The sequence below is a fragment of the Balaenoptera physalus genome (genome assembly GCF_965194825.1).
Source record: "Balaenoptera physalus genome assembly, chromosome: 9".
Classification (NCBI taxonomy): domain Eukaryota; kingdom Metazoa; phylum Chordata; class Mammalia; order Artiodactyla; family Balaenopteridae; genus Balaenoptera; species Balaenoptera physalus.
The window spans coordinates 100,563,910-100,588,929 of NC_138888.1; the positions used below are offsets into that span (position 1 = coordinate 100,563,910).

At 42.5% G+C, this 25,020-nt stretch overlaps 1 protein-coding gene across 2 annotated transcripts in view; it reads left to right on the plus strand.

The window, feature by feature from the left end:
- The window catches only part of B3GAT2 (beta-1,3-glucuronyltransferase 2), a 71,253-nt gene that overhangs the window by 15,718 nt on the left and 30,515 nt on the right, over positions 1 to 25,020 (plus strand). For both annotated transcript variants that reach the window (XM_082474271.1, XM_082474270.1), the window contains exon 2: positions 18,530 to 18,674. In XM_082474271.1, the coding sequence (XP_082330397.1) occupies positions 18,530 to 18,674 (145 nt within the window). The remainder of the gene's footprint in view (positions 1 to 18,529; positions 18,675 to 25,020) is intronic.

Consider the following 25,020-nt stretch of genomic DNA (forward strand, 5'->3'; position numbering starts at 1 on the left):
GACGCGCAGGCTCAGTAGTTGTGGCTCACGGGCCCAGTTGCTCCGCGGCATGTGGGATCTTTCCAGACCAGGGCTCGAACCTGTGTCCCCTACATTGGCAGTAAGATTCTCAACCACTGCACCACCAGGGAAGTCCAAGAGCTTTACACTTTTAACTCATTTACTCTTACAAACAGCCCTATGAGAAGTTGCTAAAATGTAATCATACCCACTTATACGGAAACAGACACAAAGAGCCCTACTCACGTGTCTGCTACCACACAGCTAATTAGTGGTGAAACTGAGATTTGAATGCTGAGGGCAGGGGGTCACAGCTGGAGCTTTTCACTTTGCTTTTTCTCTGTTGCCTGTCTCTAATTCACGTATTTTTTGTTTGTTTGTTTCGTTTTGCCCTTTTATTTCCTCCCTTCCTTTATTTTAGACTTAATTTTTCTTCTTTTAAAAAATTTATTGAATTGAAAACTTAGATCTTTAATTTTTCTGTCTTCTTTTCTAATATATGCATAGAGCTATACACTTCACTCTAAACACTGCATCCCACAAATTTTGACTCTGTGCTTTCATATTGTTCATTTCAAATATTTTCTAGTTTCTACTGATTTATTTTTCCTATCTTTCTATAATTTTACTAAATCATTCAAAGTATGTTACTTAATTTCTGAATACTTAGTTTTTTATTATCTTTGGTTCTGGTTGCTAGTTCGATGCTTTGTGGTCTGAAAACATAGTCTAGTTTCACTCAATTGAAATTTATTGAGATTTGCTTTATAGTCCAGCATATGGCTCTTTTGGGTGCATGTTCCATGTGTACCTCAAAAGAATGTTTATTCTGCTGTTGTTGAGCATAGGGCTTTACATATGTCAGTTAGTTGAGTGCTGCTTAAATTCTCTGTATCCCTGCTGATATTTAGTGAGCTTGCTCTGTCAAACACGGAGTGAACTGTGTGAAAATTTCTCACTATGATAGTGGATTTTTGTTTATCCTTTTAAACTTACTTATTTTTTTCTTCATGTATTTTGAAGCTACGTTATTTGGTGCACACACCTTTAGATTTGTTATTTTTTTCTTGATGAATTGATGCTTTCATCATTATGAAATGACCCTCATTATCTCTGGTAATCTCTTTGTCTTGAAAGCTACTTTATCTGATACTAATATAGCCACGATAGCTTTCATATGCGTACTGTCTGCATGGTATTCCTTCTTCCATCCTTTAATTTCATCCTATCTCTGTTCTTTTTTTTTTTTTTTTTAATTTATTTATGGCTGTGTTGGGTCTTCGTTTCTGTGCGAGGGCTTCCTCTAGTTGCGGCAAGTGGGGGCCACTCTTTATCAAGGTGCACGGGCCTCTCACCATCGTGGCCTCTCTTGTTGTGGAGCACAGGCTCCAGACGCGTAGGCTCAGTAGTTGTGGCTCATGGGCCTAGTTGCTCCGTGGAATGTGGGATCTTCCCAGACCAGGGCTCGAACCCGTGTCCCCTGCATTGGCAGGCAGATTCTCAATCACTGCACCACCAGGGAAGACCCTATCTCTGTTCTTTTGAAGTGTGTCTGTTGTAAATAGCATAATGTTGGTTTTATTTTGTTGTAAGTTGGACTTTCTAAATTAGGTTTCCTTTCAAGACTCACCTATATCTTTACTTTTGACCAAAGTAAAGATTGGTCATGATAACCAACGGTCTTTGTAAAATGACCTTTTACTGAGGCTACAAAGAGTTTAACTTACTGTTCTAGGGAATGTCCTATAGTATTCTTCCTTTTCAGTATTTTCTGGGCGTGCTTAATAACTTCTATAACCTTAGAGGCTTCGCTCCCTGTTCTTCTTTTATTCCTTTATCACATGTTCTGAATATGTTTTCTACCAGGAGAACCTGAAAATTCTTTTCTTTTCCTTAGATTCCAGGTACAGATAGAGTTGACCTTACTTCCCAGTTCTAAGCTGCTATCAGCATCGTCCTGTGCAAGTTTCCTCCCTTGTTCTATTGTTGTTTCCTTTTATCCTTATCTTCAGGCATCTATTCTAATACACATGCTGTGGATTGTCTCATTTGTATGTGTCCTTATGAAAACTACAGTGTTGTGTGTGCAGTAGTTCAAATGTATATAAATGGCATCATGGAATATATTTTTTTCTATTTTTCCCTGCTGTACCATGTTTTAAAAGATGTATCTTTATTGCAGTATGCATCTCTAATCCACGGCTTCTGTGAAGCTTTTTTTTTTTTTTAATTGGAATTCTCATAAATGCTCTGTTTATTTGGGAAATTAGAATTTCTCATGAGGTACTCTGCTGTATTGATCATCATAGCACTCTAGTGCTTTATTAATCGGTGAAAAACATTAAAACTCCAGACCTGCTGCTAAGAGACTAATTTAGTCAAAGACTCTACCAAGATGGAAGGTTCCCACTTTCGTGTGAATTCGGTGAACGCTGCAGAGGTGACCTGTACCTCCAGCCCTGGGACTAGCTCCCTGGGGAGGGTGCCCCTGACACCTTGGCCTCCCACTCCCGTTCACATCTCTGTTGGAAGCCTTAGGTTTGTCTTCATACCATACTTTTCCCTGGTTCAACAGTTAAAGCTTTTATAACGCTGGACCAAACTAACAGCCCCAAATAGCTACATCCCGGGAGCTACTGTCAGGGAATGTCACTTTGGGCACGAGTGTGAAGAATCCTATATATTTTTTGAGACTTCTGGTCCAAGAACGTGGCGAGTGTAGACACCCCGGTGCTTCCATCTTGTCACGGCTCCGTCTGTAACACATGTCTCCTAAGATCACCCTGGTAAGAGAGGCGGGCTGGTGGATTGCACCAGTTGTTTGTGAGGGCCGGAGTCAGTCATAGGGCTCCATCCTAACTGCAAGGGATGCTAAGACATGGAGTCTTCCTGGGAGGCCAGGAGGAGGAGGAGCTGTAGGCAACAAGGAGCCACATTCCCATATCAGGAAGTCCAGATGGAGAGCAGGGTTCAGGGCTGGCTGACTTAGTCCCATCTGTCTGCGTGTTGCCATCCTCAGAATGTCAGCTTTGTGTTCCCGCTCTTTTCCTCCCAGTTATGAAATGGCTGCTGCAGTTCCAGCCATCACATCCAGACATGGCTATGTGCTGAGTTCCTTAGGAGTGGGGAAACCTCTCCCAGAAGCAGCCCAGCGCACTTCCTCTGATGACCAGAACGGCCAACATTCAAAGTAATCACCGACAAGTCAGGATTTACCCCTGACCTTGAGAGAGGGCCACCCTCTCCTCGGTCATGTTTTGGGGAGGGGGTGGAGAAGGCTGGTCGCCACTGAGCTAAACTGAAGCTCAGCCAGTAAGGAAGAGGAGAGAGGCGGTGTTGGGCAGGCAACCAGCAGTGTCCGCGGCAAGCGGTCTCTGCCTTCTTTCACATCATTTCCTACCCTTAGTGAAGGTTGTGATCTTCTGCATTTGGTTCTCGCACTGTGCTCAGTGAGTTTATGCCTAGCATTTCCTACTTGCTCTTGCTACAGTAATGCTATTTTCCACGGTATTTGCTGGTGTATAGGGAAGCTATTAGTTATCAGTTACCTCTGTTCAATTTTCTTGTATCTCTGTAAGTTTCCTTATATCCTTTTTGGAGTAACATTAGATATTAATTAAATACTGGGAAAGAAACCCAGAGGTGTAAGGATCTTAAATGGAGCAGGGGACAGAGCTGAAGAGTGAGAAAGCAGAGAATATTTTATTATACTCCACTTGTATGAAAAGACAGTTGTTTTTGTCGCTGCTGCTGCTGTTTTTTCCGGGTTCCCTCCTGTATCTGTATTTCCCACCTTTGGCGGCGTGGAGATCCGCAGAACTTTTGCTATGCTGTAAAAATAGTCCCCTGGGTTTCCATACTCTTTATATGTCACACCTTATTTAGTCTACAAAGAGAGTTTACATCTCACTGCCTGAGGGAAGAGTGGGATTGCCTTTTTCAGAACTTGCTTTAAGACACTGCTGTGTGTGACAGGGATGTGTGATCTCTTTAATGTCCCAGAACATTGTACCTGATGCTGAAGCTGAATGATGGATAAACAACATCTTTTAAGAATATCTGAGTGCTTTAGGGACCTCCTTTCCCCACTGTTCTCTCTGAGAAGTATGGGAGATGAGTAGCTGTTTTTCGTATGGAGAAATTCAGAAACAGAAATGAAAGAATTTTAATTTCCTCACCTACTCATAGTACTGAGCAAACCAGAGCAGAGGCCTTTAGGGTCAGTTCTCATTTAGGAAGATATATTGAACACGGCCAAGGCCACAGCTCTAGGGAACTCTGCCACCTCCCATGCACTGATTGATGGGAAGGGGTTGGGAAATCCAGTATATGCCCCCAGTATCCCCACCCTACACATACAGGCACACACACACACAGCACTGTAATTCTGAGACCACAGTCATTTCCTTAAAGCTTTTAAGTCAGCAGTATTCATTTACAACTTTTTTCGAAGTGTGGATTAGCTCCTTCGTATCTGAGTCTGTCTGTTACATGCAAAGGCTGGTGGACTAAGAGACCAGCCACCAGATGTGGGTTGGAGCTCCAGATGCCCAAGCTGTACAGCTCCTTTATGGGCTGGACCCACGGCCGCAGAGGGGAGGGAGGCGCTGTCTGCCATTAAGTAACTCGGGACTCTTGAAACGTGGTGGGGCATGTGAGGCAAAGGAGCAGATTCTAAAGGGGGAAACTACTTAGAGTATTGAACTATGTTAGCATGCTGATTTGTGGACGTTTTCTGCAAACCTAACTAGACATTTGATTTTTTTCCCCCTTTTTTCAGTTACTATTGCCTCTTAAAAAAAGGTTTATACAGTTTTTAAAGGTTACACTCCATCTACAGTTATTCTGAAATACTGGCTATATTCCCCGTGTTGTACACTACATCCTTGTAGCCCATCTTACACCCAAGAGTTTGTACCTCCCCCGCACCTGTGTTGTCTCTCCCCTCTTTCCCTCTCCCCACTGGTAACCACTAGTTTGGTCTCTATACCTGTGAGTCTGCTTCTTTTTTGTTATACTCACTAGTTGGTTGTATTTCTTAGATTCCATGTATAAGTGATATCATGCAGTATTTGTCTTTCTTCCATCTGACTTATTTCACTTAGTGCAGTGCCCTCTAGGTCCATCTGTGTTCCTGCAAATGGCAAAATTTCATTCATTTTTTCTGGCTGAGTAGTATTCCATTGTGTATATGTACCACCTCTTTATCCATTCATGTGCTGATGGCCACTGAGGATGCTGCCACATCTTATACATTTGATTTTATGTAAAGTTTTCCTTTTTGGTATCCAAATAAGTATTATCAGGGTTGCTGGCAATTAATTATGCTTATATTTTCAATAAACATCAAATTTTACTAAAGTGTATAGACCTATACAAGGAATAGTGGAATAGATGAAGCTTATTTCGACTTTTTTAGAAAGAACATATCTTAACCCTGATGGTGGGAGAGAGGATGGGCGCATGTGGGTGGGAGGGCCTCCAAAGTAGAGGCCTTTTCTCATGTCCTGTCCGGTGTTGTCACGATAGCATTATACCCTTAGGCTGGAATTCTTTTCTGCAACAGTGCCTACTCTCCTAGAAGCCTTGAGGAAAATAGAAATTTAAATAGTCCTGGATTGGGCTGTGAAAAGTCCACACAGACAAAAAAAAATGCATTTGTCTGTTTGGTCTCCCTCACGGTCACCTGTTTCCTCATAAATATATTCAGGGCAAACCTTTTCAGCAAGGACACCACGGAGACGCCGTTCTCGTCCTCCTCCTGCATCTAGGGACGTGGTACCAGCGCTCAGATCACCTTATGGGTGGTGATGCCAAGCTTGACCACTTGGTCGAGGGAGCGACCACCAAATCTCTCCATGGTGAAGGTACATTTTTCTTCTGTAATTGATGAGTAACCCGTAGATTGATATTCTGAGCCAGTGTGAATATCTTCTTTCCCAACAACTTTTACCCAAGAGTTCAAGCATCCAGGGATGATTCTTGCTTGAATTAGTTATTGCCGTGCTTTGGGGGCATCCAGTGGTGCTTTTCTCTTTGTGTCCTTCCTTCTGCACTTGTTAGCTGGCATTCTTCTTAAAGAACAGTTTCTCTCTCACATAGCCCACCCCCAACCTATAACCATAGATTTTAGGGTCCTTTTTACCCCTCAGTTTTTTTTTGTCTGGCCGCATTGCATGGCTTGCAGGACCTGAGTTCCCTGGCCAGGGATTGAACCTGTGCCCAGCAGTGAAAGCACCAAGTCCTCACCGCTGGACCTCCCGGGAATTCCCCTCCCCCTCAATGTGTGTGTGTGTGTGTGTGTGTGTGTGTGTGTGTGTGTGTGTTTTAATTTTATTTATTTATTTATTTATTTATTTTTGGCTGTGTTGGGTCTTCGTTTCTGTGCGAGGGCTTTCTCCAGCTGTGGCAAGCGGGGGCCACTCTTCATCGCGGCGCGCGGGCCTCTCACTATCGCGGCCTCTCTTGTTGCGGAGCACAGGCTCCAGACGCGCAGGCTCAGTAGTTGTGGCTCACGGGCCCAGTTGCTCCGCAGCATGTGGGATCTTCCCAGACCAGGGCTTGAACCCGTGTCCCCTGCACTGGCAGGCAGATTCTCAACCACTGCGCCACCAGGGAAGCCCCCCTCAATGTGTTTTCATCTATCAATGTCATTCTTTCTGACGCTCAAATTGTTTAAAGCTTGGCCAGCCATCTGGCAGACCAGCTTCTGTCTTTATTGTCTGTCTTTGAGCACTTCTTTGCTTCTTTGGTGCAAAACATTTTAAACTCATACTTCCCCCATGCCGGACCTGGAATCGACCACTTCTCCGAGGAGCCCTGGTTCCCTTTAGTGGAGAGTGGTATTTACAAACCAAGATTTCGGTGTTCGGTGTGTTTATTGCTACTGGGCTGTTCATATTTCTAAGCCCTGTAATCTTGAGTTTGTACTAAAACCTCCTAACTACTTTGTTTTTATTTTAAATCAGCTTCGCTGTGGTGTAATTTACCGATAATAAAATGTATTCATTTTAAATGTAGAGTTTGGTACCTTTTAGCCCCTCGCACACTTGCATGCATCACCTGACTTAGCCGTTTGCAGGCAGTTGTCACCACGTGTGGCTCTAATCTGCGTTCCGTCACTGTAGATGACTCTGCCTATTCTAGAGTTTTGTAGAAGTGGAAGAATGCAATATGCAGCCTTTTCTCTGGTTTCTTTCACTCAACATTGTGTTTTTGAGATTCATTCACTTTGTTATGAATATCAATAGTTCATTGCCTTTTATTGCTGACTAGTAATCCATTGTTTGGATATATCACAGTTTATTTATCTCTTTACAAGCTGATGTGCATTTGGGCTTTTTCCAGCTTGTGGCTCTTATGAATTAAACTGCCATGAACATTTAGGTATAGATTTTGGTGTGGCCTGTGCTTTCATCTCTCTTGGGTGAATACCTAGAAATGGAATGACTGAGTCATATGATCAGTATACTTGTTAAGTTTATAAGAAACTGCCCAACTGTTTTCCAAAGTGGTTGTACCATTTTATACTTCCACCGGGAATGTTATTCCACATCTGCATTAACACTTGGTGTTGGCTGTCTTTTAATTTTTGCCATTGTAGTGGGTGTGTGATGGTATGTTATTGCGGCTTTGATTTCTGTAATGACTGAGGATAGAGAACATCTTTTCATGTGCTAAATGATCATTCATCTTTCTTTGATTAAACGTCTGTTCAAATCTTTGGCCAGTTTTTAAATTGTCCATAGATGTTATGCCTTAGGCTTTTTTATTGAGCTGTAAGAATCCTGTGTGTTCTCAATACAGGTCTTCGGTCACGTATTGGGATATTTTCTCCCACTTGGTGACTTAGTTTACAATTTTTTAAACAGTATCTTTTGGAGAGTAGAAAATTTTAATTTTGATTAAGTCCAATTTGTGAATTGTTTAGGGTTCATATTTTTAGGACACGACTAAGGAATCTTTGCCTACCCTGAGACCACAAAGAGTTTCTTTTTATTTTAAATGTATTTGACTGAAGTATAGTTGATTTACAATGTTGTGTTAACTACTGCTGTACAGCAAAATGACTCAGTTATACATATATATATACACTTTCTTTTTTATATTCTTTTCCATTATGGTTTATCACAGGATATTGAATATAGTTCCCTGTGCTGTACAGTAGGACCTTTTTGTTTATCCAGTCTATATATTATAGTTTGCATCTGATAACCCCAAATGCCCAATCCATCCTTCCCCCACCCCTCCACAAAGAGTTTCTTTTATATTTTCTTCTACAAGTTCTATAACTTAAGCTTTTGTGTTTATGTCCATGATTCCATTTTGAGTTAATTTCTATGAATATTGTGAGATACAGGGATGGAGGTTATTTCCCTTCCCCCCGCCCCCGACCATAGATGTCCTTTTGTTCCAGCACAATGTGTTAAAGACTATCCTTTCCCCCACTGAGTTTTCTTGGCCTCTTAGTAAAAAAAAAAAAAAAAAAAAAAAATCAGCCAGGCATCTGTGGGAAGAGTTATTTTTGAACTGTCGAATCTCTTCTGTTTACCGACGTGTCTGTCTTTACACTGACATCACAGTGTCTTGATGACTGTAGCTGTACGATAGGCAGAGCCCGGCCAGCTCCTCCCAGACGTTCTGTACCAGGATTCACAGTCATGTGCCTTCAAGCAAGTGACATAATTAAGTGAAGCTGGCCATGTGTGAGCAGTTATTGCTTTTTTAGTATTAAAACTTAAAGGACTAAAACTTCAGCCTGATTTATTTTCATTTACTAAGGTTTTTAATTACGTTCCTTTCCCGTATATTTCTCATGGTTGTTATTATTTCTAAGGGCATCTTTTGTACACATGCTTTGCGTATTAAATATACAGGAGCAGTCCTCGTTCCCATCCGTATAACCGTGCTCCATCCCTGTGTACTTGAATGCCGGGCCCATTTGGTCTGTTTTCCAGTTGCCCACTTTGGAGAGAGGACCATCCCCCATGACAGCACAGACTGGTAGACTCGGCTTTGGGGCTGTGATAGGGATGGTGGGGGGGCCTGCGGGGGGCAGGGGAGGGCTGGCCTGGCACTGCTGGAAGGAACATAGCCCTTGATGCCACTGTCGCCGTAAAGGAATCCAGCCCACTGTGCCACATCTTCAAAGAGGCCGGACATCTTTGGGCTTTAACACATCTCTGTTTAAAATGCAAAAACTTTTGCAGGCCAAACCAACCTTTCCTCTAGGGCCACGTATGGCCAAATGCTCCAGCTGTGACCTCTGGTCTGCACAGTAAATAAGGGCAGAGAAAGTGAGTGAAAACTTGACCCCAGGCTAGAGATTGTCTGCATCATACCCGACAGGGCTGGACAGAGAAGGAATAGTCACCTTAGGTGCTTTGAAAAGGGATTTTTTTAAATAATAGACTTTTGTTGTTGTTGTTTTGCATTGGGTCTTCGTTGCTGCACGTGGGCTTTCTCTAGTTGCAGCGAGCAGGGGCTACTCTTCATTGAAGTGCACGGGCTTCTCATTGCGGTGGCTTCTCTTGTTGCAGAGCACAGGCTCTAGGTGCGCGGGCTTCAGTAGTTGCAGCACACAGGCTTCGGTAGTTGCAGCACGCAGGCTCAGTAGTTGCGGCACGTGGGCCCTAGAGCGCCTGGGCTTCAGTAGTTGTGGCATGAGGGCTCAGTAGTTGTGGCTCGCGGGCTCAGTAGTTGTGGCGCACAGGCTTAGTTGCTCCGCGGCATGTGGGATCTTCCCAGACCAGGGCTCGAACCTGTGTCCCGTGCATTGGCAGGCAGATTCTTAACCACAGGGAAGCCCCTCTATTTTTAATACAGTTTTAGATTTACAGAAGAACTGAGAAAATACTAGAAAGTTCCCGTACACCTCACACCCAGTTTCCACTGTTGACATTATACATTGATATTTATATGTTACATGTGTTATAATGAATGAATCAGTATTAGCTAAAGTCAGTTCTTTATTCACATGTCCTTAGTGTTTACTACCTGGTGTCCTTTTTCTGTTCCAGGATCCTATTCTGGGCACCACATTGCGTTTAGTCATCATGTCTCTATAGGTTCCTCTTTGGCTGGGACAGTTTCTCTGATTTTCCTTATTTTTGATGACCTTGGCAATTTGGAAGAGTCCTGGTCAGGTATATTGTAGCATGCCACTCTGTTGGAGTTTTTCTGAGGTTTTTCTATGATTAGAATGTGGTTATGGGTTTGGGGGAAGAAAAGTGCCATTTTCATAATATCAGGTCAAAGGTACATACTCTCAGCATTAGTTTATAGCTCACATTGTTCCGGCTCTGGCCGCTGGGAGCTCTTTCAGTTGGCTGTGTTCTTTTCACAGACCCTCAGCAACGTGGGTTTGTGTGAGGTCTTTGTTTACTTTATAAACCCCTCCTTACTTTCTGGCACTACAGGATGATTTAGGCTCATATTGTTTATTTTCCATCTCTGTCCTAGCATCGGCCATTTCTCCAAGGAGCCCTGGTTCCTTTTATTAGAAAGAACCTAAAGCAACCATACCCCAATAAAAATTAATTTAGAAAAAAGGAAAGAACGAAAGAAAGGAAGGAAGGAAGGAAAGAAAAGGAAAGGAAGGGAAGGGAAAGGAAAGGAAAGAAAAGAAAAGAACCGCACAGGTTAGAAAAGACCACAGAGGGAAAGTGCCATTTTCAGCACAGCACATCAAGGGTGCATACTGTCAACATGACTTAAAACCGTACATGGTAACTTTGAGGTTCCTCCACTGCAAACTTTCTCCCATACTGTTGTCTCTAGAATGAAATTACTATGCAGCCCATACCCAAGGAGTGGGGAGTTAGCTCTACCTCCTTGGGTGGGAGGAGGGTTACCTACATTCATTATTTGGAATTCTTCTTGCACGGGAAGTTTGTGTATTCCCCATTGGCTTATTTATTCAAGCATTTGTTTATATACTTCGATCGTATTGGTGTTTGGTGTTTATTTTCTACTTTAGTTTGTAATCTAATTTTGTTGCTCAAATTGTTCCAGCTTTGGCCATTTGGTAGACTCCCGTGGGCCTTTTTGTATGCCCCCATCAATGTGTGTTTTTTTGTGTGTGTTTTTGAGTGCTTCCTTACTTTCTGGCTCTAAAGATACCCCGGGATCATCTTGTATAGTTTCTGTCCCAGCCCTGGAGTCAGCTGCTTCTCCGAGTAGCTCTGGTTCCCTTTATTAGAACACAGTGTTAGGAACCAAGATCTGGGGCCAGGTGGGCTCATTGCTGCTGGGGTGTCACTGCTTCTAGGCCCCCTCAGCTGACAGAGCAAGGAAGTAGGTGTGTGTACTGACCAACATGTGTATGCACACATATCTATGTATATAACCATCTCTGTATCAAGCTAAACATGAGTTCATGCTGATGTCTCCAACACTCATCCGTAACCACTTGGATGGCGCTAGCCTTCTCTTTTGCTTATCGGTAAGTTCTCACTCCAATGGAGAGAAACCTGGCTCCCAGCAGCCACTGTCCAAAATGGATCTATTTTTTATTAAGGAATGCAGTGGAATGCTCCTGTCCAGGGCCTGGAGCACTTGAGTTGCTTTCTTCCTGGAAGGTCTTTGTTCTTCCTCTCTGCAGTGGTCAGTGCTTCTCATGCTTTAGACTTCGCTCAGGTCGATGTCCTCAGGGAAGCCTCAGCAGGTCCCAGATCAGGTCAAAGCCTCTGCAGCATGCCTCATGGCACCATCTGCTTCCCTTACAGCCCTGATTATCAGCATCGACTTTAAGTAGCTCATCTTGCAGTTGGTTGTGTTACTGCTTTTTCCTTTCCGGAACGTTGGCTTCGTAGGCAAGGACCTTGTCTGACTTGCTCAGGGGCTAGCACTGGACACACGTTAGGTATGTGATCAGTATTTCGTGAAAAGATACAAGAGGTATGGAAGAAATGTGAGGCGTGGTCTTCTAGGTCTTCTACCCAATGACACAGGAGAAGGGTTGAGAATATAACATGAGGGACGTTTCTGCTTCTAGAATTCTTAGCTCCTTTAAGTAATTAGCTTCTGTCCCTCAGAAGTTCATGCTCTGGAAATGGTTGTGTATGGAAATCAAAAAAAAAAAAAAATCCAGGGCAATGTACAGTTACGTGAAGGACGCTGTGTGGAGTGAATAGCACTGAGCCAAGTAACAATTAGTTGAGGGAAATGGATGCTGAATCAGATGCAAGAGAGAAAGCAGGCATGATGTTAATTTTCAGACTTGTTCCACAGAAAATGTATGGGTGTGTTGGATCATATAAACGTAGCTAGCTTCTGTGTTGGAAAATACCAGATGTTTATGCACAATAATATTGGAAAAGACCCTGGGCTCCAAGTCCTCACTCTGTGCTCCATCATATTTGCACTGCTCTTTCCTTTCCATCTTTAGCTCACTGGATCCTGCCCCATTGAGGGTGACTTTTTTTGTTTTGGGTTTGGGGTGTTTTTTTGCCGCTGAAGTTATTAGTTTAAAAAGGAGGATACCAAATGTAAACTTCTTTATTGTAATTCTGCTCCTTGAGGTTGCCTATGGCATTTTATATTTCCTAAGATCAAGGATTTTGTTCATTTCCCTTTGGAAAAAATAAAACAAGATTTCACCTACTGGTAGGTCTTAAAGGAAGCTAAAAGGCATTTGTTTAACTTTTTCTGTTTTACTCTAAGGGCATTCTGATGATCACATACGTGTGATCTTCTGAAGCATTCCAGTCCTGGAACGCTGGCCGCTAGCTGTCTCCCAGAGAGGGGCCAAAGCCATGCAGCTTAAGGCTGCAGGAAAAACGTTGGCTAAAGAAACAGGAGCGGGTTGTTGGTAAGAGTCACCAGACCCAGGAGTGCACAGCAGTCCCCTGCCGCCCTGCTTTCCTGGAGAAGATGCAGACAGACCGGCACCACCTGCCCTGGGGGGAGTTTAAAAGGCATGTAGCCTGGAGGAGCATGGAGATGTACCACATGCATCTCGTGGTCCTTTTAGCCGTTGGATCTGCCCGTGATTTGGGCTTGCGAGTCCTATCTACTTCACTGGGGGGTCACAGCGGGAGGAGTAAGTGACAGAGTATAACTCTAGCGTTGAATAAATAGGAAGAGGATGCTTTTGGGGGCCGGAACTGGTCCTAATATTGTCCTATCAATACGTGAATTGCTTCCTCTTCATCTTAACATCCAGTGCTTTACTCCTCAGTTTTAGACCCGAGCTCACACCGGGCACCGGAAGATGTGTCTGTGACGTAACTGCTGTTTTGTGCTAAGAAAGTAACAAAGCTTTTAAATATGGAGAATATTTTAGTTATAGGGAAGTGCTTTTAATAGTAACAGTCATTGTTACATTTCCCCCTCTCAGAAAAGAAGGAGGCTGCTTAGGAATCCTTAAAGAGCATAGATGGAGACAAAAGGACACAGGACAAAGGATGGATCCCAGGGGTGACAAGCAGAAGTTCTGTAAACAGCTGTGCTATTTTCCTTTGAAATGCCGGGCACACTCTGTGTAGTGTAATGGTCATGTGCTGAGGGGCTGTGTGTCTAACTCTGGAATGAAGGATTCCACACTGAATCTCAGAGCCGTGCATACACAGCAGGGACATCTGGATCTTTCTGAAGTTTTAAACTACAGTCATCCCGGAAATTGGTTCCGGGACCCGCTGTGGGTACCAAAATCCAAGTCCCATCGGATTTTGGTACCTGCCCAAGTCCCATCCTGGGCCCTCTGTATCCGCAGGTTCTGCATCTGCAGATTCAACCAACTGCGGATAGTGTAAAGGATGTGGAACCCGCGGATGTGACGGGCTGCCTGTACTTAAATGACAGACTTTTAAAAATGTAGCATACTTGGAAACGTAATCCTGCCACATCACCTGCATTCAAATAGTCATTGCATTTCCTTTAGCACCCGACCCTCTGAAAAAATGAAACATGAACAAATGTTCACTCTGAGCTGCTCTCAGAAATTTGGAGCATGCTAAATAAAACCTACATGTTCTAGCATGAAACTGGCACAGAAGCGTGAAGTGTTGCTTCTTTGATGCATCTCATTACCCGGAACCCTAGGCCATTCTGTAGTCTGTGGGGAAAATCCTACGTGTCTTTCACGGCCCTACTTAAGTGAAAAGCCAGGCACCAAACACGTCTGGCCATGTTTGCTTGTCCCAGTAGGAGCGCTCCCACAGTTCTGTGTGTTCTTCTCTGTAAGGGAATTTCTCTTTTCCTGTTTCCCCTTTCCTTCTTTCTTTTCCTGTCTGTCCTCCTCTTGCCTGTGAGGTGCCCCTTCACAACACAGCATCCTGGTTGCTTGCTACATGTGGCTCAGGTCTCAGGTACCACGTGGTGCTTACACACTTATCAAGAATGTTTGGGCACCTGCTGTATGCAGGCACAACCTATGCATTCTCAAGAGGATACCCAGGTCTGAGATGAGGTCCGCTTACCAGCTTTTCAGATGTGAAAATTTAGTGCTCCAGGAAAACGCAGTTTAGGAGCTGAAAAACCATAGGCATTTTAAGGAAATATCAAAAAAAGGACACAGCACTATTTTCAGTACCTTGTTAGATACAAGGCCATTCTGTCACTGTAAGAAAAACATGTACTAGACAACTTGGTTTCTCAGTATGTTTGGCATATTTGAGATATCAAACAAAAAAATGGAAAATTTTCATTTTCTGCAGTGTGTGAGGGAACAGGGGTGGAGTGAGTTGAGGAGAGGGCTGTATTTTTGTGAAATTTTTAATAAAATTTCTGGCTTTTTTCCCACCTATGGCAAAGATCTAGGATACAAAAGCATTAAATGTTAATACTGATTCAAAATTAAATCTCCAAAATCTTGCTGAGAGAAATGCAAGATCTAAATAACTGGAGAGAGAGAGACCATGTTCATGGATTAGAAGACTCCATATTGCTACGTTGTCAGTTCTCACTGAATTGATATATAGATTTGAGGCAGTCCTGATCAAAATTTGCCAAAATTTACAGACTGACTCTGAAACTCATATGGAAATAGTCAAAACAACTCTGATGAAGAAGAACAGAGATGGAGGACTCACACCACCCGGTTACAGCGGTTGTCGTAAAACCACAGTAAATCAAGACAGTGTGCTACTAGCATTAGATCACCAAGTAGACCAATGGGTCAGGGAGGACGTCCAGAAGTAGACTCACACGTATGTGGCCACTGACTTTTGACAGAGGTACAAAGGCTGTTCTGTAGTTCTGGGACAATTAGCTACAGTTGGAACTATTGGATATCCACGTGCAAAAAAAGAAGAAGAATTTCAGTCCCTCACATCACATACACAAAATTAACTCAAAATAGATCATAATTAAATATAAGACCTAACTCCATAATAACTTCTAGAAAGGAGGAGAAAACTGTGGGTTAGGCAACAATATCTCAGATATGACACCAACAGCATTATTCATGAAGAACAAATGGAGGCACTGGATTTCATCAACATTAAAAGTGTCTGTCCTTCCAAAGATGAGCCATATCTCCCGAGAGGGAGGAGATATAGGTACACGTAGAGCTGATTCACTTCGTTGTACAGCAGAAACTAACACAACACTGTAAAGTAACTATACCCCAATTAAGAAAAGAAAGAAGAGAGATGAGCCACAGACAAGGAGAAAATATTTATGTCACATATCTGAGAAAAGGATTTGTATGCAGACTATATAAATACCTCTCAAAACACAAAAGGAAAGAAATAAACAATTTTAAAAGTAGGCAAAAGATTGGAACAAATACTTCACCAAAGAAGCAATGCCATATGGCTTATAAGCACATGAAAAAATACTCAACATAATGAGTCATTAGGAAAATGCAAACTAAAACCACAGTGACATACTACTAATACCTATTAGAATGGCTAAAATGAAACACCAGCCACACCAAGTCTTGGTGAGGATGTGGAGTGATTGGAACTCTCACTGCTGGCGGGATTGTAAAACGGTACAACCACTTTGGAAAATAATTTGGCAGTTTCTTAAAAAGTTAAATGTACATGTACCACGTGATCTAGGCATTCCACTCTTAGGTATTTATCCAAAAATAATGAAGTCTGCATAGACTCATACACCGATGTTCATAACGGCTTCATCTGTAATATCCAGAGGCTTGAAAAAACCCAGAAGTCCATCAACAGGTAAATGGATTTAAAAAAACAGAACAAGACTGTGGCACACCCATACATCCATACGATAGAATACTCCTCAGCAATGGGAAGGAATGAACTGCTGATACACATTGTAGCCTGCCTGAATCTCCATATCGTTATTCTAAGTGAAAGAAGCCAGATTTTAAAAAAAACAGTATATACCATATGATTCCATTCATATAAAATTCTGTGGAGATCAGCGGTTGCCTGGGGTTAGGGGATGTGGAGAGCATAAGAGGGATGGCTTTAAAAAACAGCACAAGGAAACTTGGGGGTGATGGATATGTTTATTATCTTCATTTTGGCCATGTGTTCATGGCCATTTACATAGGTCAAAGTGTATCAAATTTTATGCTTAAAAACATGCATTTTATCCTTTCAGGGGTCCCTAAGACTGCCCACATGCTTGGTGATTTACTGGGACCCCTAGCACCCAGCATGTATTGTCCTTGTGGAAAAGATGTGTCACTGGGATGCAGTAAGGATCCGTAGGCACATCAGTGAGGGAAAGACGTGAGGAAGGGTTTGGAGGAATCTGTGTGCCACTTCCTGTGTCCGCTGCCCCCCGTGAGGGACCACAGAGCACACCTTCCCTCCAGCAGCAAAGCTGTAACTATGGAGGTACAGTGGTTATGTCCACTGAAACCCATTTCAGGTTCAGGGTTTTTACTGGGGGCTGGTCACATAGGCACCTCTGCCCACCAGTATTTCAGATGCCCGAAAAGAAAACGTGTTCAGTGGCCCAGGCGGGCAAAACAACCTTATCAACGTAGGAACTGCTTCAAAAGCCAGATTCCCAGGTGCCAGCCAAGGGCCAGCTTATAAACAGGCTTTTCTGAAAATCATAGTCTCAGGACTGTTCATTCTTTTCTGTAGTCAGTTATATCTCAGTAGCATTTTTGTTTTTTTCAGTAGCACTTCTTAAAAATATTTAAGTTAGTATGAGCTAGCACAAGGCAATGGTGATTAATTTACTGAAAAAGTGATAGACTATAAAAAACGGTCATTTCAGATTTGTGGAAGACCAATAGAATGGGATCTTCATTACCTGGATTGCTTCATGCTCTAAAATCTGCTCTTTGGAGTGAAGTGGGATATTAATAAATAAGTAAAGTTGGGATACTTGCTAAATGGGAGCTTCGAGTTATATTTTCATTAATACAGTAGTATAACTTTAAATTTGAATTGTACTTGAAAACCTTTGCCAAGAATATAATTTTTCTTCGTTTCATTAAATAATTCCTTGATTGATAATCTTTATTTTAATCATTGGTTAACTGACCATGACCCAGTTCTATAGCAAATAAAAGGTCAAGCATTGGTGTTGAAATTATAACGATCCCAACAACAGGTCCGCCTAGTGCAGCGGTGTGGCACACCCAGCTGGGAGAGTAGGCACTGCTGAGATCCAGCCTGTGTTTTGATGGCCAAGCCAGGGGCCCCGGCATGGGTGTGTCTGCCTGAGAAAGGGGCAGCTCTTTCTAGTTTGCAGAAAGGCGCCACATGGGCTGAATTGGCCCCAGCACGTGTCCCAGAAGGAGGTGGTGGTGACCATGATGGTTTTCCCCCAAAGTGCTACCTGCTAGAGGCCAGCTTTGATAGCAACGTGTCTTTGTTTTTGCTTTTTTGTTTTTTAATTTGTATTGGAGTATAGTTGCTTTACAATGTTGTGTATCAACATGTCTTTCCCCTTAAAGAAATCCAGGAGATAACTTCCGGTTGAGGGCTGTCTTTAAGAACATGTACCTGGAGAGGACCAGAGATTCCAGCCGCCCGTGTGGGCCTTTCCTCTCTAATTTGGCCCGATCGCCTTTGAAAGGCAGGCGAATTTTGGGGACATTTTTCTTTCTGTCAGTCCGGAGGGCGCCTGGTATCTGTTCTGTATCTGGATCCCGTTATGAATGTCCCCAGACAAGATCTCTCTGTGTCTGTAACAGTAAAAAAAAAAATCAGAGACAGGCAACCCCTGTGGCTCCTCTGAGAGGAATTGCTGCTCTTGCTGAGTAATAACGTTCCCTAAGGGGCAGTCAGCCTCCTCGCTTGCGGAGGGACCAAGCGTAGCTGAAGATCCAGCTTTGAGACAAATAGACAGTATTTGATGGTCACAGCTCAGCTTCCAATGAGCGATGTTCAGACGTGGACCCACTTTATCTCTCAGCCCTGAGCCCCTGGCCGAGTCCGTGACAGCACAGGGCAGTGGCACCAGGCAGCCGCACGGCAGGGAACCGGGGAACAGTCTGCCAGCAGGAGGGCTCTGGTTCCGCTCGGAAACCTTCACCTTTCGGAAATCTCCACTCCCCCCGTTTCTGCTGTGGCTCACATTCCTTTCCTCGTTCAGGTTCCTTCCCCTAAGGAAGCTTCAACTACATCTCTTTCCCCTTTTGTAGATGCGAACAACGCGCAAGGTCTCTGTGTGGCCAGTGGGCCTGGTTGGCGGGCGGCGCTATGAACGTCCGTTGGTGGAAAACGGGAAGGTCGTCGGCTGGTACACCGGCTGGAGAGCAGACAGGCCTTTTGCCATCGATATGGCAGGTGAGCGCGTAGATCGTGGGGTTTGCTCCGGCCGGGTTGTTCCCGCCAGCCCCCCCCACCCCCCGTGTGTAACTGGACTGCAGGCAGGACGCTTTGAAAGACCGCTTTGGTTAAACCCTACGTTGTGTTATGTTCGGCAGATGAACTGTTTAAACCTTCAAAGCAGGCTGGTTGGGTGATTCAAGGAGAAATTGATTTGGGGAGTGATTAGGAAACACTCATTCCATTCCATTTGTCACCTGTCCTTGCAGCCATCCCTTCATCCAGGTGCTGGGCTGGGCGGGGAGAAACAGACCTGGCCCCCGGCCTCACAGGGCTCTACAGCCTGCACCTGTCCATGCCTTGCTGTACAAGTCCGACTGGTTATAATGTATCACATGCGTACTGATAAATTTAACAGTGATATGGTATAGGCAGGCTAATCATTTTGATGCTTATTGATACATTTAAGAGTGAAAACATAAAATTGGATTACTGGTTTTTCAAACAGGTATTAATTTTGAGTATAACTGTCTTTCAAAGTTTTTACTCTCTGACCAAGCCACTAAATTGAATAAAACAAATTCTAAAATGCTGCTTTATCATAAAGTGACTCATTCTCTGGGGGTTATATAAAATGATGCCTGTGATAACTGTGGAACGATGCAGTTTGAAACATGAGTCTTTGGAGGCAAAAGAGAAAAAAAAAACCGCTAAAATCACTGATGTCTGTAACCTAGAAGATGAAGGCAGAGAAGCTTCAAAATTGATCTCATCCATCTCAGCGCCGAAACAGAGCTCTGTCTGTCTGTCAGCCTGTGCTTGGCCAGTCTTTTTGTGTGCTATTTCCCAGCTGTAGTCAGAAGCACTGCTCAGAATTGTGATGGGATGGAGGCTGTGTTCTGACTGGCTTCATCACGTTTATTCTGACAATACTGTAAATTTGAGGGAGCGAGGTTATGAAGAGCACTAGAAGTAAAAGCTGCTGGGGAAAGCTTTGGGGATGGCCGCTTTGTGGGAGAAGACCAACTAGGGTATTTTAACTCAACATTTAACAGCATTTCCTGAGTGCCAACTTTGCGGGATTGTGTGTCATGGTCTCTGACCCAAGGATGGTCTAGATCTCTGACCCTTCCCTGACCCCTGCCCCCTCCCTGCGTCCTGACCTTTCTGTCCCTCTTCCAACCCAAGCCTTATTCCTCGGTCCCCAGTTCTTGCAGCCACGAAGCTGAGCTGGCATCTCAACCAAAGAATCTTCCTGAAGGCAGACCGACAGGCAGGTCAGCTGTATTTGGAAGGTGACGAGGATTCTCAAAAGAGGTGTTGCCTCAATCAAGTCTGAAACTATAAGGCCGACCATAACGTGTCTTGAAAATCAAGTTTTTTGCTGCTCAGAAGTGTTAAGTGTGAGCAGAAATCTTGAGGAACATTAGGCAACATCTTGTGCTTCTCTGGGACTTGGTTTCCTCGTGTAGAATGAGGCAGTAGCGTGAATGACCACTGAGGTCTTCGCTAATGAATTCTTCCTTTCCCTGGCTTCCCATCTTGGGAAGCTCAAAGAAAAGTCCAGGTCCGTGGATTCTAAGCGAGGGTGTGACTGCTAACGCAGCCAGCTGGCAGATGTTTGGTCCTTTTGGTCCCCAGGAGTTCAAGTCTCCCACATGGGATCTCTGCCCATCACCCTTCAAGCTAACTTCAAGGTGAGGGTAACATAGATATGTCTTCCTGGATTTTGCTGTAAGAACCTTTTGTAGATAATCAAGTATCCAGTAAACCCATCGAGTATTTTGCATTGTTACCCCCAGAATTTGGATCCAAATAGATATATCTAAAATTCAAGAAAGGCACATGGGTTTTGTGAATTAGGCCTGACTGGTGACAAGATATTTGATACTCTTTCACTGCCAGAATCTCTGGGAAACTTTTCTCCATGACATGACTGATGTTTGGATTTTTTAAAGCACTTTAATATATTTTCAAAGCATAATATAAGACCTATTGTAAAATATGAATGATTTGCTTGTTTTTATTAATTATCCTTATTTTAAAATAGGAATAAAATTTCTGTCTCAAAGAAAACAACTTCTGAAATGCTAAATTATTTTCTTTACACATGAATTTGCTTTGCAAATTAGTTTTCAGTAAATTATTGATATTTTTGGAAGCCTTTAAGTGAGAGGGATTTGGTTGATAAGATAAAGATCTGACTTTGAGCAGTTTGTTCTCATTCTAAAACTTGAAATTTTACAGCTTTGTTTAGATTCCATATGATTCATTTATTCTTAGTAGGAAGAGAGAACAGGCCTTTTGAATGTTCATGTACAAATGGTACTTCCCACCTCATTTTCAAGAGACACACACAGACACACATACACTCACAATCTCTAGAGAGTAGAAAGCTGGAAGCCCACTTCCCTGCCTGAGGATCACTGCTTTAAAAGTGGTTCTGATGGTTGAGTGAGGGGACTGCATTGGAGCCTGCGTCTCACTTGGACTGCCACAAACTGATTAAAAAACATGAAACTGACAGCCTCATGGGGACCTAGCTCTGCCCTCCAGCGGGCAAGCACCAGCCTGGAGGCCCACACGGAATGTGCAGCCAACCATGTGAGAATGCTACCCCGCCCTCCAGCAGGCCTGCATCCCTGCAAGAGGAACGGCCTCACAGCCAGCCAGGCCAGGGCCCAGGCCCGCTACCATCACACCCACAGTAGCCAGCCCGGCCACAGCAGAAGGATGCATGCAGCCCACAGAGGGGGCACCCCTAAAGCATGTAGCTCTGGAGATGAGAGGGGAAGGGGCTGCTGGGCTTCATAGGACATCTTCTGCATGAGGCCACTTCCCCAAGACTGGGAAATGTAACTGACCCACCTAACACATAGAAGCAAAAAAATTGGGCAAAATGAGGAGACAGAGGAATATGTTCCAAGTCAAGGAACAAGATAACCTCAGAAAAAGAACTAAACAAAGTAGAGATAAGCAGTTTACCTGATAAAAAGTTCAAGGTGATATTTATAAACATGCTCACCAAACTTAGGAGAAGAATGAATGAACATGGTGAGAATTTCAACAAGGAGCTAGAAAATATAAATAAGAATGAAACAGAATTTAAGAATACATAACTGAAATAAAAAGTACACTAGGAGGGGGCTTCCCTGGTGGTGCAGTGGTTGAGAATCTGCTAATGCGGGGGACACGGGTTCAAGCCCTGGTCTGGGAAGATCCCACATGCCGCGGAGCAACTAGGCCTGTGAGCCACAACTACTGAACCTGCACATCTGGAGCCTGTGCTCCGCAACAAGAGAGGCCATGATAGTGAGAGGCCCGCGCACCGCGATGAAGAGTGGCCCCCGCTTGCCGCAACTAGAGAAAGCTCTTGCACAGAAACGAAGACCCAACACAGCCAAAAATAAATTAATTAATTAATTAATTTAAAAAAAATACACTAGGAGGAATCAACAGTAGATTAGATGATATAGAGGAACAGGTCAGTGATCTGGAAGACAGAGTAGCAGAAATCAACCAAGCTGAATAGAGAAAAGGAAAAAGAATTTTAAAAATTAGGATAGTTTAAGAGATCTCTGGAACAACATCAAGTGTACTAACATTTTCATTGTAGGGGTCCCAAAAGGAGAAGAGAGAGAGAGAAAGGGGCAGATAACTTATTTGGAGAAAAAAATAGCTGAAAACTTTCCTAACCTGGGGAAGGAAACAGATATCCAGGTCCAGGAATCACAGAGAGTCCCAAAAGAGGTGAACCCAATGAGATCCACACCAAGACACCTTATAATTAAAATGGCAATTTTTAAAGAGAGAATCTTAAAAGCAGCAAAAGCAACTAGTTACATGAAAGGGAATAAGACAATCAGCTGTCTTTTTAGCAGAAACTTTGATGGCCAGTAGGCAGTAGCAGTACGTATGCAAAGTGATGAAAGGAAAAAACCTCCAACCAGGAATACTCTACCTGGCAAGGTTATCATTCAGATTTGAAAAGATGGAGTTTTAAAGGTAGGCAAAAGCTAAAGGAGTTCAGCACCACTAACTAGGCCTACAAGATATGTTAAAGGGACTTCTTTAAACAGAAAAGAAAAGACCACAACTAGAAATATGAAAATTACGGAAGGAAAAATCTCATTGGTAAAAGCAAACATATAGTAAATGTAGTAGGTCAGCCACTTATAAAGCTAGTAGGAAGGTTAAAAGACAAAAGTATAAAATCATCTGTATCCACCAAAGTAGTTAAGAAATACACAAAGAAAAAGATGTAAAATAATTACACTAAATATAAATGGACTACATGCTCCAATCAAAGGACACAGAGGAGCCGAATGGGTAAAAAACAAGACCCATAAATATGCTACCTACAAGAAATTCACTTCAGATCTAGAGACACATGAAGACTGAATGTGAGGGGATGGAAAAGGTATTTCATGTAAATGGAAATGAAAAGCGGAGATAGCAATGCTTATATCAGATGGAAGACTTTAAAACAAAGAAGTAACAAGAGACAAAGAAGAATATTATAGATATAGATAAAGGGATCAATCCAACAAGAATTGATGAATCCAACAACAACAATTGTAAATATATATGCACCCATTATAAGTACCTAAATACATGAAGCAGACATTAACAAACATAAAGGGAGAAAAATGATAGTAATATTAGTAGAAACTTTAATGCCCTATTTACATCAGTGGGCAGATCATCTAGACAGAAAATCAATAATGAAAACTGGCTTTAAATGACACATTAAAGCAGATAGAATTAATAGATATATAGAGAACATTTCATTCAAAATCAGCAAAATACACATTTTTTTCAAGTGCACATGGAACATTCTCCAGGATAGATAACATGATAGCTACAAAACAAGTCTCAATAAATGTAAGACAATTGAAATCATATCAAGCATCTTTTCTGACCACACACTATGAGACTAGAAATCAAGTACAGGAAAAAATGCAAGAAACACAAACATGTGGAAACTAAACAATATGCTAGTAAGCAACAAATGAGTCTTGAAGAAATCACAGAGGAAATCAAAAAATACCTAGAGACAAATGAAAATGGAAACATAAAGTACCAAAATCTATGGGACACAGCAAAAGCAGTTCTAAGAGGCAAGATTATAGGGATACAGGCCCACCTCAGGAAACAAGAAAAATCCCACATAAACAATCTAACATTTCACCTAAAGGAACTAGAAAAAGAAGAACAAACAAAACCAAAAGTTAGTTGAAGAAATCATAAAGATCAGCGTAGAAATAAATGGAACAGAGACTAGGAAAAAAAATAGAAAAGATCAATGAAACTAAGAATGGTATTTTGAAAAGATAAACAAATTGATAAAGCTTTAGCCAGACTCATCAAGAAAAAAAGAGGTGGCCCAAATAAATAAAATCATAACTGAAAGAGGAGACCTTACAACGAACACCACAGAAATACAAAGGGTTATAAGACATTACTACAAAAAATTATATGCCAATAAAATGGACAACCTAGAAGAAACGGATAAATTCCTAAAAATGTATAATCTCTCAAGACTGAATCAGGAAGAAATAGAAAATATAGCAGACAAATTCCCACTAATAAACTTGAATCAGTAAGTTAAAAACTCCCAACAAGCAAAAGTCCATGACCAAACAGCTTCATAGGTGAAGTCTACCAAAAATTGAAAGAGGAGTTAATACCTATTCTTCTCACACTATTCCAAAATTATGAAGAGGAAGGAATGCTTCCAAACTTGTTCTATGAGACCAGCATCATTCTGATACCACACAAAGACACCACCGACACAAGAAAGAGAGGAAGGAAGGAAGGAAGGAAAGAAGGGAGGGAGGGAGGGAGGAAGGAAGGGGAAAGAAATTTACAGGCCGATATTACTGATGGACATAGATGCAGAAATCTCAACAAAATATTAGCAAAGTGAATTCAACACTATATTAAAATGATCACACTCCATGATCAAATGGGATTTTTCCCAGTGATGCAAGGATGGTTCAATAGCCACAAATCAATCAATGTGATACACCACATTAACAAACTGAAGAATAAAAATCATATCATCTCAATAGATGCAGAAAAAGCTTTTGACAAAATTCAACATTCACTTATGATAAAAACTCTCAACAAAGTTGGTAATGAGGGAACGTACCTCAATATAATAAAGGCCACATATGACAAAAGCACAGCCATAATACTCAACGGTGAAAAGCTTAAAGCATTTCCTCTAAGATCAGGAGTAAGACAAGAGTGGCCATACTCATCAACATAGTATTGGAAGTCCTAGCCACAGCAGTTAGACAAGAAAAATAAATAAAGGGAATCCAAACTGGAAAGGGAGAAGTAAAACTGTCACTCTTTG